The sequence below is a fragment of the Centruroides sculpturatus genome, unplaced genomic scaffold (assembly GCF_000671375.1).
Source record: "Centruroides sculpturatus isolate CEXI.00-Female unplaced genomic scaffold, Cexi_2.0 scaffold392, whole genome shotgun sequence".
NCBI classification, from domain to species: domain Eukaryota; kingdom Metazoa; phylum Arthropoda; class Arachnida; order Scorpiones; family Buthidae; genus Centruroides; species Centruroides sculpturatus.
This window is the reverse complement of record NW_019384894.1, coordinates 166,364-182,162: the sequence shown is the minus strand read 5'-3', so window position 1 is coordinate 182,162 and position 15,799 is coordinate 166,364. Positions and strand designations below refer to the sequence as shown.

General features: G+C 31.2%; 1 protein-coding gene across 2 annotated transcripts in view; it reads left to right on the top strand.

Annotated features, from left to right (window-relative positions):
• Positions 1–15,799, top strand: part of LOC111631343 (vacuolar protein sorting-associated protein 13B-like) — a 132,076-nt gene that overhangs the window by 44,491 nt on the left and 71,786 nt on the right. For both annotated transcript variants that reach the window (XM_023375568.1, XM_023375569.1), the window contains exons 17-21: positions 460–574; positions 1,151–1,950; positions 2,017–2,258; positions 8,462–9,290; positions 15,504–15,644. In XM_023375568.1, coding sequence (XP_023231336.1) covers positions 460–574; positions 1,151–1,950; positions 2,017–2,258; positions 8,462–9,290; positions 15,504–15,644 — 2,127 coding nt within the window. The remainder of the gene's footprint in view (positions 1–459; positions 575–1,150; positions 1,951–2,016; positions 2,259–8,461; positions 9,291–15,503; positions 15,645–15,799) is intronic.

Sequence of the window (15,799 nt, the reverse complement as noted above, 5' to 3'; positions counted from 1 at the left end):
GCTACGGACTGAGCCACTTCGCTGTACTACCATAAGGTAGAATCGATCGGTATATAAGCTGCGCTTAAAATTTTAGAGCCTTTTTTCTCGGAATCTTCTGGCTAGTGCGCTTTACAATTCTTCTGGGTGGACACCCTTGAGGTATACTACTAACCTGCCAAGTCTCATCCCGAACTGAATTTCCGAGACCGTAAGGTCCCCTTGTAAGTAAAAGATGAAAAAATTGCCAAGTGTCTTAATTTATTGCACTTTATTGTGTTCGAAGCAGCAACAAAGTTTAAGGCACAGTTTCAGATCATTAAAAAAAATAATAATAATAAAATAAAAGTATATATAAAGTTGTAGTTAAAGTGTTAGCGAAATTTAGTTAGATATATAAATATATTTAGATATTTAAATATATTTCTAGTAAAGATGCAATATATATTTTGATATTAATATATACACGTTTTGTTATAGATTCCTGGTTACAGCTAGAAGCTGAAGAAATAACTTTATCATTGGATATTCAAGAAATATACATGAAGGCAAAAGGAAAACTTTCTTCTTTTAATATCAGTTCATTTCAAAAAAGGTAAAATTCATTATGAAATTAGTATTAAATGTTATTTGATAAATTACCTTAAGTTAACATATATTAATACTTTAACTTCAAATATGACAGATTTTGATGTTGATAAAAATAAATTTAACAAAAGGCTTCAATCTTAATTAATAAAAAGATAATGAAAGATCAATTTTGAGGCTTGGTTCACTAAAGGCTCGTTTATATAATATGACTACTGCTGACATTTTGTTGCTCAAAACCACAATACATATGAATTTGCACTGTTTGAACAAACGTGGTAACCTTGGCTCAATAAGTTACAACAGTGTCGCAGGTTTATAAAATAAACTGAAAACACAATTTTCCAGCAAGAGGCGTTCCACAAACTTTTCTTGCTGGAAAATTGTGTATAGTGTTTATTTTACTACAGATTATCCATTACAGTTTGAATTTTTGACTTTAGCATATATGTTGATATCTGGTAGATGTCATAAGAAAAACTTTATCATTGGGTGACTTTTGTTGTTATGAGTCTATTTTTCATATTAATTAAAATACAAGGAAACTACTTTGTCTTATTGATAATTATTTTTTTTTTTGTAGTAAAGATAACACTGAATGGATACCAGGTCCGTTTCGAGGCATAGTACTCTGTTCTAATAATAAATTAACTCATAATATTCATATTGGATCGCCAAAACATGCCAACATTTCATCAACCTCCTCTTCTTCTAATCAGATGTGTGACCTTCAGAATCATGCATTTTTACTTGTAACATATACACAAGCATTGTGTAGAAATGTTAAAAAGAAACTAACGACAAAATATCAAAGTCATTCAATGGGTGAAAAACAATCTGATATTCAAAAATTGTTTACTAATCAACAGTCGGAGCGTTATGTAAGTGAAATTGACATACAGATTCATCCATTTGATATTGTCCTTTGGATGCCTTTGTTTTCAGTTATTTCACAAATTGCTTCCCCATTATTTTCTTTAATCGAGAGGCAAGTAATACCAATATCGGTAAATTCATCAAAGCCGATTGGATGGAGTACCAATAATCATCGATTACCTTTACTGTACGTTAATGCAAAAACTATAAGAATTTTCTTACCAAGGACAGTTAGTTGTGATGTCGATAACTACATTCAAACTAAAGATATAAGCGAGCCTTCTGAGGACAGAAATAACATTTCGATGTATTCGAATCCCGATTTAATATTGTTTCACATTGGTGCAATCAACATGATACCACAGGCCGATAATCCCCTATCTCGTATCATTATACATAAAGAATTATATCACGCTGCTCAACAGTCGAGAACTTTAAATATTCCTGGATCCGATATTGAAGACCGACAATATCAGTTGGATATTTTTGGATTAGCTATTACTGCAGGTAAGATAAATTGTTTTCTAAAAATAAAGTTAAAAATAATAATAATCAATTTTTTAATAAATTTAGTTCAGTGGAAGGAAATAATTTTGCACAGTAATTTGCAAAATGAACAAAATGCCTCGTCTGTATTAATAATGGGAGAAAATCCGGCTTTAGAATGGAATACCAGATTACAGTGCAAACAAGATTTAAACGAAGATATTGAAATCACTTGTATACCTATTTTATCTCAGTTTGATATCCAAGTTACTTTTGCTCCTGCAATTGTGTACGAGTTGCCACAACAAGAAGATGGAAAAGATCTAGAGGTAAATTTATCTTGTTTAAAATAAATCTAATGCACTAAATATATTAAAATGCAAATTTATATCCAATTATTTTATTTTTAAGAGTCAGTTTATAGTCTGCTGGCAGTGTGACTGTAGAGTTTAAGAAATTATGCTACTTTTACTGTCCTCAACTTTGCTAGATTTCCAACTACAGACTTCACTTTTGGTTTAATGACAACTCCAAAGTCAAGCAATATTCAATTTTGAAGTCGTACCTACTGTAGGTTTGGCCGGGTAATTGATGAATATGACTAATGAGTGCCCATGAAAAATTTCGGGAAACTTGTTTGCCTGGATTTGATCTCTGGTCTCCTAGAGTCATAGACTAACACATTAATCACTTGGCCATTTGGCCATTGTTATAGCTATAATTTTGAATTCAAATATTTTATAAAAAATAATAAAGTACAGTAGAGTTATGACTAACCAAGATTTCAAGTTACTTATTGTGAATTGTGAAAATACAGATGATATTTGATTTTGTTTCTTTTTTTTAATCATTTGTGCTATTAAAAGAATGGACAGAATTGTGAATTAATCATACTAATTTAGGTTATAAATTCAATTATAGAGAAATTTCTTGTAAAAGCAAGTTTTTCTAAATTTTATAATATCTTGTAATCTGTAGTAACCATTTATCTTTTTCATATTTTACTAACATCAATATATAGTTGTCTCTGTTTCTGCAGTTTTGTGTTTGCAAATCAATTAACTGCGATTGAAAATATGATTAAAAAAAATTCTAAAAAGTTCCAAAAATCAAAATTTGAATTTGCTTGTATTTCAAATATTCTGCAGTTTATTCTATGTTTTATTTCTCATTCAAAACAAAAACAGTCTAAGTGTCGAAAGAAAGAATTTTATGTCATTCTTACATGTGTATTTTGCTGATTTCAAGCTGACTTTTTAAAAATTTTTTCATGGTTCAAAAAATGTCCCTCAGCTTAGAATTGGTGTCATTAATATGGTTGGTAAAGTAGGTGACACCCTTTATTGACATAGTCAAAAGTTCAGAAAAATATCTCCAGAAGCCACCACAGATAAGTTTCTGCAAATTTCTTATGCATGCATGGAAAAGTATTTCTATAGAAGTTGTCACTGACCTATTTAAAAAGTGTTTGATCTCGAATGAACTTGATGGCACAGAAGATGATGCTCTGTACAAGACCACGACAAAGAATTTAGTGATGATGAATCTGAATCATCTGATGATAGTAATTGAACAATTAAATGGTATAAAATTTATTTCATATGTTTGATTAATAAATTTTCATTTCCTGGGGTTACCTTACAATCAGTGTTAGTTTGTAATCAAGTAAATATGGTACTATATAATTAAGCTTGTGATGGTTACATCTACACAGAATATGTAGTTTTTTCTTGTCATTATTCACTAAACAAAAAGTTAAACAACTATTTACATTGTCTTAGTTGTTATAAATAACATAGAGGTGATTTAAAGTATTCAGGAGATGTATATAGGTTGTTTGCAAATATTTGAGCATTCACGGATACCAAAATCTGGGCATCCTGAATCCACTCTCCCATTGGATACTGAAAGATAACTTACTTAATTTGAAAATGCTGTAGCAGTGTTTATCATCATTGAATAAATTGGATTTGTAAGAATATTACAAGTTCAATTTATGCAATGATGATAAACATTAAATTTTTAAAACATGCATTTTTAAATATTCTAATCTATATGGATAAAAGACTGTAATTGATCTTTGAAAAAAATAAGTTTGGTTACAGGTAGTGTCATTATAGTGAGGTTTAAAAGTCAGTCATAATATTTAATGTTTTTTAATAAATTAATAAAATAAATTAAAAATTAATATTGAGGAAGTATGTAAAGAAGTTTATTTTACCAATTTTAGAGTTACATGCCTCCATATTTCAGCATTTACATTTTATTAGCAAAAAATTTGAAGTTTATCCTCCATGTGAACGTGAAGATTGTATGACATGAAATATTACAGTAATGCAGGAACATAGTATAGAAAAAGTATGTCCTTAGATCTACAATAAATATGGAGGTTCCATTGTCTGTAAAGTAATTGTCATAGCTATAACAGATAGTGTTAGAATGGCCTCGACATTCAACCCAGCTGAAGTTGGTATAAAGGAAATTATTACTTGTTTTGTTTTGAGATTTAAAGTATTGTTTGGAAGATGAAGGTGTCAAAGTAGTAGCTCAATTTCTGTCAGTAATTAACTTCTGCCAAGCTGCTAACACATGAATGAATAAACAACTTTTTGTCATCATAAATACTATCCTATGATTTTTTAAAAAACACATAACATGGAAAGGAACTTACAATTAGGAAGATGATGATGATGATAGAATATTATACTCTTTTCCAAGAATTATTATGTGAAAAGCGACTAAGATTTCTTGAAGAATTATATTTGTATATTTGACTATTTTCATTCTGTGAGCACTAAGGGTTTTTTCCTTATCCATAATGGGTTTCATCTATCTCACAATAGGGTCACTGGTGAGGGACAGGGCCCAACATCCAGAAAAATTCCTCCGGATTTTTTGACCCCTCGGATTCAATTCTGGGCCTCTAGAGCAGTAGACTTAGTAATAAAAAAAAATGTAATGCTAGAATCAAGATTTAACTTATATCAAACATTTTTTTTGGGATGACACATTTGATCATCATACATAAATTTAAATGAGAATCTTGATGATGCATTCTAAAGCCTTTGGGCTGAGAAGGGTCATTCAAATACAATGTCTGTGCTGGGAAGGAGGATACATACGAATTTCATGATGTGGTGGAGGAGTGTTAATAGAATGACAATGCTCTAAAAATTCTCAAAACTTTTCCTATTTGAAATAATAATTTAGCAAAATCATTATGCTGAAATATTTTGATCAATGATCATGCACCAAGTTCTTGCTTATTTTTAGTAGAAGCACTGTAATAACTAAACATGCTCTGTTACTTGCACTCTGGTAGGACTTTTAATATGAAAGGGTAATGGCAGCAATTTAACCTTTAAAATAAATATACCAGTTAAAGATATACCAGTAACATATCTTTTGTTTAGGAGTTGTCAGACTCTTCTGTGGTAAATTGGCAACTTTCATTTGTTTTTGGTTTTTTTATTGCCTATTTTTGAAATTTGCCTTGCTTCGGCAGAAAATACAAATGAATTAACATACTGTAGATCTGTTTAATAGAAATGCATTATTTTAATATTGGGGTGGCAGATCGAGCATGACTGAGTCTGTATAGCAGGAAGACTTTATTAATTTCCTTGATAACTTTATTGAAAAAGGAGTGCAGTCATTGACCAAATAAGCAAACCACAGTCTATTATAGATTGGATATTTGTAAAGAAAACAGATCTCAAGACAGTTTTTGATGAAATAGGTTTGCAAAACTGGCCATAGAATTCCATGATGGATTGCCAGTGATTTAACTACCTTATCTACATGATTTTTGAAAGACAACCTTTTGTCAAAAATGATACCTAGGTCATTATAACATACCTTAGGACATGTGTATTAACAGTAAATTATTGGTATTGGATTATGCATAAGTGAATAATTCATTACAACTGTTTTTTGAAAATTAATTCTTAAATTGACTCTGGTGAACTCCAAAAATGAGTGATGAGGTCAGATTGTAATTCGGATGGATTATGATTTGGAAGTTTATTGTCATCAGCATATGCAATAACCTAAGAATTGATATCATTAAAAAGGCCATTGATGTGAGCTGAGAAAAATAGCTCACTTAAAAGTCAAACCTTCAGTATTTTACAAATTGGCAAAAAATTGAGGAATCCAAAATCTCCCAATACAATCTTGAACAAAGTCTTGAACAAAAAGTAATTATTTAACCAAGTATGCAAGACAAGATTGATATCAAAATATTCTCAAAGTAATTTCAGAGTCAAATGATTGTGAAATATCTAGGTAAACAACGTAAGTGGTTTTTGGTCTTCAAAGATATTTAAAATAGTAAATAAAGTATTTGAGTAGATTAGTACTTGTGGTGGAGTGTTGTAACCTGCAGTGTTGTGTTAGTGACAATTTGGATGCTATCATGTTATATATTTTTTGATAAATGTTTCTATTATTTTTAACATTGCAGGTAAGTGAGAAATTGGTCTATAAGAGTTTTGTCTTTCTTAGGTATAATCTTTATGGTAGATGACTGCCACTGATTAGGCTCATGGCCTCATTGAAGTACATAGAAAAAAGCTTAGATAAATTGGCAGCAGACGTAGGCTTAAGTTTTAAATAAAATATTGCAGGAATGTGATCTGGGCTATGTTTAGCTTACCAATAGCTGATATGATATCCAAGAAGGATATACTATAATTATAGGTGAACTCATAGAAAGAAAGAGACCAAATTCAGTGTCTGGTAATATCTGGAAATATCTAGCTTTGATGTTTTTATATACTTCATAAATCATATTGTTGGGGATAGGTTTAGATTTAGTGGTGGTTTTTTGGGAGAACATGGGGATAAATCCCCAAAAGGTATGTGGATCATAGGAAAAAGAAGACACTATCCTATTAAAACAAGTTTGAAAGGCATTCTGACATTCCTTATAAAACTGCTTTTGGAGAATTCTATGAATGTATATGTCACAAGGGTTACTGCTATGTTTCTACTTAGCCCACTGTTTTCTGATTATATTTCTCAACTTTTTTAATTGATTTGAGAACTGTCTATACAAGGGTATTTCTATCTTATGGTAATGAAGAAATTTATTGATAATCAGGTAAAAATGTTATAAATTTTATCTGTAATATGTTGTATAGGCATGGAGGGGGAATCTAAAAATGGATCAATCTATAGAACAAATAAATCTTGAGGCATGTTTATAATTAAATTGAGACTATAAAGGAATTCTTAAATTTTGTCAGGCTTGATCAGTTACTACACCATTACATAATTCCAAACCAATTGCTACATGATCAGACTAAACCCACGAATGGGTAAGCATTCACCTTTCAATTTACAGTAAAAGTGAGATCTAAGAAGGAGTTGTGTCATGTTGAAAAACGAATATTTTGGGCAAAATTAAAGAAATAGAATATTTTGTTAATAAAATAATTTCCTCAGAATTGGAGGAAGTAAAAGATGGCTCAATAGGGATCAAGCAATGTTGGATAAGTTGAAATCACCACATAAAATAACTTTATGATTACAATAATTGTCCAAACACAGGAGGTAACAATGCAAAACAGCAAATATCTTCTCTCTCTAGATTGATGTGGGGCATACAGTAGATGGAGATCAAGAGTATGTGATATGCTGGTATTTTTACTACCAGGATTGAATACAAATACTCAAAAATTTTGAGACCTTCATACATTCAAGAAAGATCATTAAAATCTCACCACCTCAATGGGATTCATAGGACTGGGAGAAATAAGAATATCCCAGCTGATCCAAAAAATTAAAAATATCATAAGATTGTTGTGTAAACCAACTTTCGGTTAAGACATATATGTTGTAGAAATTGTTTAAGATAGAAGGGAGATACAAACATTTATTTTTAATAGATCTTGCATTCTGTAAGAAAATCTTAATTAGACGAAAACATTTAAAATAAAGCACAAATTATATGAGAAGATATATAACTAATATCTATTTCTATTGCTCAGATTTGACTCGGATGATGTGAGAAAACAAAATCAGAATAACAATAAGTAATTAAGTAATATAAAAATAACGTATCTGGAAACAAAAAAAAAAGAAAAATACTGGATGAATGTTTACATTAACTCTTGCACTTGCACCATCCAAGTTATCAGAGCAAAATTGCTTGAGTATGTCAATCAATAATCATGAAGATGAATCAATAATAAACATTTTTATACATTTATTTTGGAGGTCAGAACCTGTCATTTTAAAACTGTGTATTTGGATGGAGAAATCCGATTTTTTTAATGCAAATTTCACGTATGAAGTTCTGCAGAATATATGCATTTCATAAAAAGCAAACTCACTGTAAGTTGTTACATAATGTTTTCCGAACAAAAGTAATAACATTTTATTTTTGATACCATCAAAATTTCAGACTGTATTAAATTTATACAGTTTGTGTTTTGTATGCAATAAAAGTTAATATTTTTTTATGTAGTAATATGAGTTAAGTTTAATGCTTATAATATTTTAATAAATATTTATTTGTTTTTTACAGGATATTCTCATATGTGGCCATTCTTTAGAATTAAATCTTATAAATGAAATAGATTTATATTTGAGTATCCAACAAATGGCATTATTTTGTGATATATTTGAAAATAATATTGGATTATTTTTACAAAGTCTAAATGAACTGGAAAATTTTAGTAAAAAACTGAAAAGAGAGAAACAAAATCAAAAATTTGAAGTGGTCATGGATAGTGGCATAGACAGTGAATGCTCGATATTACAGCCTGGTATCTATCAAATTCCATTTTTTCATTCAGGAATAGGAATTCTTCCAACGACAGAGATAAACCAAACACATGTCAATAAATTTGTTCCCTTTGAAATTCTCATAACGGCAGGATCCCTGTCAATTACCATGTTTGGTCATAAATCTGATGAGTTTTCTGCAGTGCCAATAAAACTTCATTCTGGTACAAAGCGAAGACTGCGTCGTCGTCATCATCAGACATCAGATGGTAAAGATGATGACATCACAGTGATTAATTTCCAACAGAAAAAAATTAATCAGCAAAAGGAAGAAACTACATCCACTGATTCTAGTCCGCTCAAAAGTGTGGTTCCAAAATACACCAAAAGTGATATCTTTCTTTTTAACGAAGAAGAAGGTTATGATGGTTCACAAGATTCGAGTGAGAGTGATACAGATATTCAATCAAAAGATTATTTTAAACAACCTTCCAAGCTGTTTCCATTTTTATATATAACTATAATTCAACCTCATGCATTTATGACTTCTTATCCTTTGACTCAAAAATTAGAAGTTAGTTGCTTTGACGTTCAAGTAAAAGGAATGGCATCAGGACATTATATCCTAGGTTGGTACATTTATTAATTTTTTATGCATTTGTTTATTTATATAAATATCAAGACTATAATTCTGTTCTTGAACAGAATGTGTAGAGTCAAAAAAACTGAACTTTTAATATAACTTTTATTATAATAGTTAAGTATTTAAAGACCACATTCAAAATAAGCATCTTCTATGGCCATGCACTTTTGCTAGCATTTGTGACATTTGCCGAAGCAGCACTGGAAGCCATTTTTTTGTAATGTTTTTAATGGCCATGCTTGCTGTGGCTTCCATTATTTGTTCTTGGTTGGCAAATATCTGACCAAGGACATAACAATATAGTCTCACAATTTTGCTCTTACAGATGCATCTGCTACTTAATATAAAAAGGTTTTTAAAAAACAGCAAAGAGGAATCTACAGAACAAAACTCCTTAAAGATAATGCAAAAAATACCTGTATAGAAGCTGCCAAAATTATGTAGATGCAGAAGGTGCTTACTTTGAAGATAGTGTGGTGTAAGAATGTGTGTGTGTTGTATAATGAAATCTGTGCCAAAAGTTCAGTTTATTTGACTTACATAAAATGAAATAATGGCATACACAAACCCCTTTAAAATTTTAATATAACAGCATTACTGTAGCATAATATATATTGCAAATAAAGAAAAAAACCTGGCCTTTATATAAACCAACAACAACTTTTTCTGTTAGTGGGTATTTTTTGTTCAGTCATTATAGTGAGGAATAACAATATATCATAAGGATCCTACTGCAAATGATTTGTACTTTATGAGAAACTATAAGTATAATTTATAGTTTTTCGTAAGTCTTGACTCTTTATCCAAGATTAAGCTTATTAGACCAATGGTAAAAGATTTTTTAATAAAATAAAAATAATCATTACTTGCCCTATTGTTTTTATCATTCTTTAATGAAATGGGACCTAAATAGGGTATTGGGGGATATGCTATTCTTAGGTTTTTCTTATTAGAGAGAAAAGATTGCGGAAATAATTTATTCTTAACACGGTTCTGAAGAAATGTAAATTTAGAGCGTGAATAAGGTCTCCTAGAGTCATAGACTAACACATTAATCACTTGGCCATTTGGCCATTGTTATNTCTTAGGTTTTTCTTATTAGAGAGAAAAGATTGCGGAAATAATTTATTCTTAACACGGTTCTGAAGAAATGTAAATTTAGAGCGTGAATAACCAGCATTTAACATGGCATTATAAATGATACATAACTCATCTTCCACTAGTGACTGAGTGACTGAGTAGAAGGAAGAAGGTATGCCTTCCGTATTAGAGAAGAAATAGCAGAATTTTTGTAGTGTGATGGCTGGTAAGCAGTAGCAGGTACAACTTGCGGTGCTTTATTATTTCTATGATGTACAGTGAATGTAAGCTCCGGAGACATACATATGTCTAGATCCAGGAAGGAGATTCTATTGTTTTTTTTGCTCTTCAACGGTAAAATTAATTGAAGGATAAATGGAGGCTAACATTTGTGTGAATTGTTGTAAACTCTCATTGGAGCCATCCCACGCAATTAACACATCGTTGACATAATGTATATACATGAGAGGATACTGGATAGTTAAGGGGACATTAAAAACTCAATGTTCTATATTCCTCATAATCAGGAGATAGTGGGGAACCCATTGGTACACCTTGCATTTGTTTATTTATTTTCCCATGAAATTGGAAATAATTATTATGAGTGACAAGAAAAAGAGCTTCTCGCAAGTGTAGAACATGTGATATTGGATGACTAGAATTGAGGAATAGAGTATTTGCCAGCCTGATAGCCTCAAAATGCGGAACAGACGGAAATAGAGAAATAACATAATATATAAACAAATGCAAGGTGTACCAATGGGTTCCCCACTATCTCCTGTTTTAGCTGAACTGATTATGAGGAATATAGAACATCGAGCTTTTAATGCCCCCTTAACTATCCAGTATCCTCTCATGTATATACGTCGATGATGTGTTAATTGCGTGGGACGGCTCCAATGAGAGTTTACAACAATTCACGCAAATGTTAGCCTCCATTTAACCTTCAATTAATTTTACCGTTGAAGAGCAAAAAAACAATAGAATCTCCTTCCTGGATCTAGACATATGTATGTCTCCGGAGCTTACATTCACTGTACATCATAGAAATAAAAAAGCACTGCAAATCGTACCTGCTACTGCTTACCAGCCATCACACTACAAAAATTCTGCTATTTCTTCTCTAATACGGAAGGCATACCTTCTTCCTTCTACTCAGTCACTCAGTCACTAGTGGAAGATGAGTTATGTATCATTTATAATGCCATGTTAAATGCTGGTTATTCACGCTCTAAATTTACATTTCTTCAGAACCGTGTTAAGAATAAACTATTTCCGCAATCTTTTCTCTCTAATAAGAAAAACCTAAGAATAGCACATCCCCCAATACCCTATTTAGGTCCCATTTTGTTAAAAATTGCACATATGTTTAGAACTAACGGTTTTGTTCTACCACCACCAAGTCTAAGAAGACTACTCTGTTATCATTCTTATAAATTAGTTTCGATTTCTGGATCCTCTTCAGTGTAGTAGTACACTTAATACAACAATGTTTTAAACACTAGCATACAAGATGGCATAGTTTATGAATGGGAGAATGTGTAACTTTAAATGTTCAAAGATATTTAAAATATTGTCTTGTTAAGTGTACTGTTATACATAATAGGACAATTAATTCATATGTCTCTATGTCCTTATTTTCTACAGTTTGTTAAATGTTTGTCTGCGAGGACTAAGCTTATTAATAGGACATATTGCACTGGTGTTTTTGGTTTTTGCAACCAAGGAAAAAACTTATTCAGAGGAACAAACAATCTTTATTTTCATCTTGTATTATACCTGTATTATGTAACAAAAAAAAAAATAATAAGACAATATTTTAAATATTGCCCTTTTAAGTATAACAGTACAAAATCCAAATTTTAACATACTGTATGAACTCTTAGATAAGTGGTAAATCAGTTTTAAGGATAGTTAGCCTAAGCTTTTGCCTAAAACTTTGTATGCTTAGGACCTTGGATACATTAAATACATGCTTGTCGATATTTTATTTTAATCCAATGTTCAAAATTCGATTTTAGTTGCAATCATAAATTGTCTGCAGCAGGGGTGGGCAATTTGCAGCCTCGTGGCTCGCATTAATATTTTATGTGGCCCATGTTGCACAAAATATTAATAAATATATCAATTTCCCAACTTAAGGAAGTAAGCAGCAAAAATTCTATTGTTACTTTCAACAATTTACATATGTGAACAATTTCTTCTGCAATGAATTTACTAAAAAATGAAACAAGAAATCAGCTCATATCAAAAATATCTCAAAACTAACAGTGACTAATATTTAATCAAATGTTTGGATATATTATGTTTACATCAGTTCTAGAACTCATATTAAATTTACCTATGTAAATTTATTATCATATGTGAGAATGAGGTTTAAGCATCTAAGCTTAAACCGTTTTCCAACAACGGGAGGTGAGCCCCGCTCACAGGGTCAGTGGATGGCAATTTAGGAGGGCGAAAATCGAGTGGGAGGTCGCGGATAAGTCGATAAGGTGTTGACAGAGTACGAGTAAACACACATGTTTAAGTTAATATGTATATATAACATTACTACCAAAAACAGCAATATATTACCAACGTAGATAAATATAGTTGGCTTGATATTTGGCAGATACATATTANTCGCGGATAAGTCGATAAGGTGTTGACAGAGTACGAGTAAACACACATGTTTAAGTTAATATGTATATATATATATTTAATTAACAAATGCTATATAAAAAGGTTACAAATAATTAATAATAATACTAATTTCTAACCGAAGTTACAACAGGCGGTTACCTGTCTTACAACTTGCGTATTTTCGATGGAGGATATTCTCTGATCCTTATTACTATTTAATTTCAGAATTAGTCCTAGTCCACCTGAGAGAAGAGAGAGAGAGTTCTATTTACTAAGTAGTAGATAGTAGAAGTTAGCTTTGTCGTCCGTCGTCGGCGGTCAGCGTTGAAGGCAGTTAATCCGTTGCTTCTTGCTATCTTGGAGGCCACCCAGATAACTGGCTGGGAGCCCTCTTTATACCAAATTTGAGGGGTGTGAGAACTATGATATTATTGATGATTTATATGCACACCTGTTAGTGTGTTGATGTTTGGATCTAGCTAGTACAGACAACTGACTCAGAGAAGTTTGTTTAATTTATTGCTATTGGTGTCTAGAAGATATGATTTTATAATATAAATTTCTATAGGTTTAACGGCTCTCATCCATAAATTAACATTCAGCTGACAATAATTTCTTTAACCTGGTCAACTATCTAGATATTGTTTATATCAAACGTCGCGTTTGACTACGAACGAGGCGATTTATTGCCGTAACCACGTGTTACGTGCAACCAAAGAGGTGATAAGAAACATCTCTTATTCCCGTCTTGTTGATATTAATGTCTATAGAATTACCTTTAAACAAATGGAGGAGATTTCGTTTATTGATATTTTAACATTCCCCTTTTTTTTTCTTATTTGAGGAGAGCATTTCGGTCATTGACCGCAGAGGTTCTCCTTTTTCTCTTTTCAGAGAAAATTCAGGATTTATACTGTTTTAAAACAAAAAAAAGGGTTTCAGACCTTCACATATATATGAATAAATAATTGTGATTTACTCACAGTTTTTTTTTCATGTCTGTTTGAAAGTTTTAAGTGTTGCCTTTATGTAGAAAAAGGTTGCCCATCCCTAGTCTATATATTGTGTATCATGTGATATTGTCTTTATATCATGTAAACATATTTTAAAGATAGTTATGCATTGGCATACAGATACAAACTGCCAGTTTGTCCTCTTTTGTTGACCATTTGACTGGTTCTTTAGCAATTGAAAATATTTCAACTTTCCAAAATTTTCAGTTCATTTGACCAATTAAATTCATTGAAATTGCATTGAAGTTGCATTTGAAACTTTTTCAACCAATTACATTCTAACTCAATTTGTGTAATGTAGTACTGTGAAAGTTTGCACAAAATTAAAATTACCACAAAGGCAGACAGGATACAGTAAAAATAATAGATGATATATTTTTACAATTAAACAATTTCGCGTATATATACAGATTCTTCATTTGGGAATTCCAACGTCACGCTACATTAAAATTGTATGCAAATTTACCACTAGGACAATAGTTCGTTAGATCAAAATGTGCGGTACCGATCCCGATCGCGATAATATGAAGCCCGACCTTAAAACTAATCTTATACACTAACTTAACAATAATGGAAGAAAAGGATAGAAACAAGAGGACAAAGGAAGAATATATATAATAGAAACAGAAATACCTGGGATTTTGTTGGCATATTTGCACTATGTGTGCTATTGGGTGGGATACCACACGATAATCTTCAAAAATTTGACTCGTCTTTTTATTCTATACTTAAGTTTTTTTTTCACTCTCGTTGATTCTCCCTTAAAACAGGAACCCTTCTCTTAACGTACTTCCGAGATCTCCGGTCGTTGCTAACGCGACTCGGAGCATTCTCTCTTCACATCTGTACACTTCTCAGTTCCGCAAGAGAATGCCTTGTCCCTTGTTTGTTTGTCCTCAGGGTCCTGCTCACTTCTTTGTTCCTCCCTTTCTCAGAACTAGTCATCCCACCCAAGGGACAGGGGTTAAGATAAGAAAGTTCTAGAAGGAAATAGAACAATAGGACAAAGGGTAGAAAGAAGAGACTAAACTAAACTTAAATTAATATGTACAAAAATGTAGCGTACAGCTACAGTACAATGCAAACATTTCACTTTAATGTTTGTCTCATTCATTGATGGTGCTCTTATGACAGTTTGAACGTAGTTTAAAAGTAGCCTACAAACTTATTTGCCTAGAGTCACATAACCTAAAACCCCACTGACCTTAATTTTCATAAATTCATATAATGAAATATGATTTTGTGCATGGTTTTAATCTTCCTAAACTTGACAAAAATTAATTTTTCATTCAACGTAATGAACCTAAAAATTTCAGAAATTTTCAATAGACTTTATAGTTTCAAACAAATGTGTGACATACTCAGATTAAGATTGAATTTTCAGAATAATTTTTAATACATAATTATTATATACTAAAATGCTCTTTATACACTAATATTTAAATAATTAGTTATAAATTTTTTTCCCAATATGTTTGCAGAGTCAGAGAACAGTCTAATTCCAACACCTGATGTTTTCACTGTACCATGGTTAGAAACGAAACCAGGAGAAGCAAATGCTAAAACCGGAATACCTCCATCGCTGTATACTTTAACCTGTAAAGATTTCTTACATCAACCAGGTATTTTTTATGTTAAAATTTTACTTGATTGTTTATGATTTTCATAATCAATGGCAAGAATGTTTGGGTGCAAGGAAGTTTATATTTTGTAACTTTATAAGTTAAATGTATGAAGAGTGCTCACATAGTTACAAAGATGTGTAAATTTTTTGCTG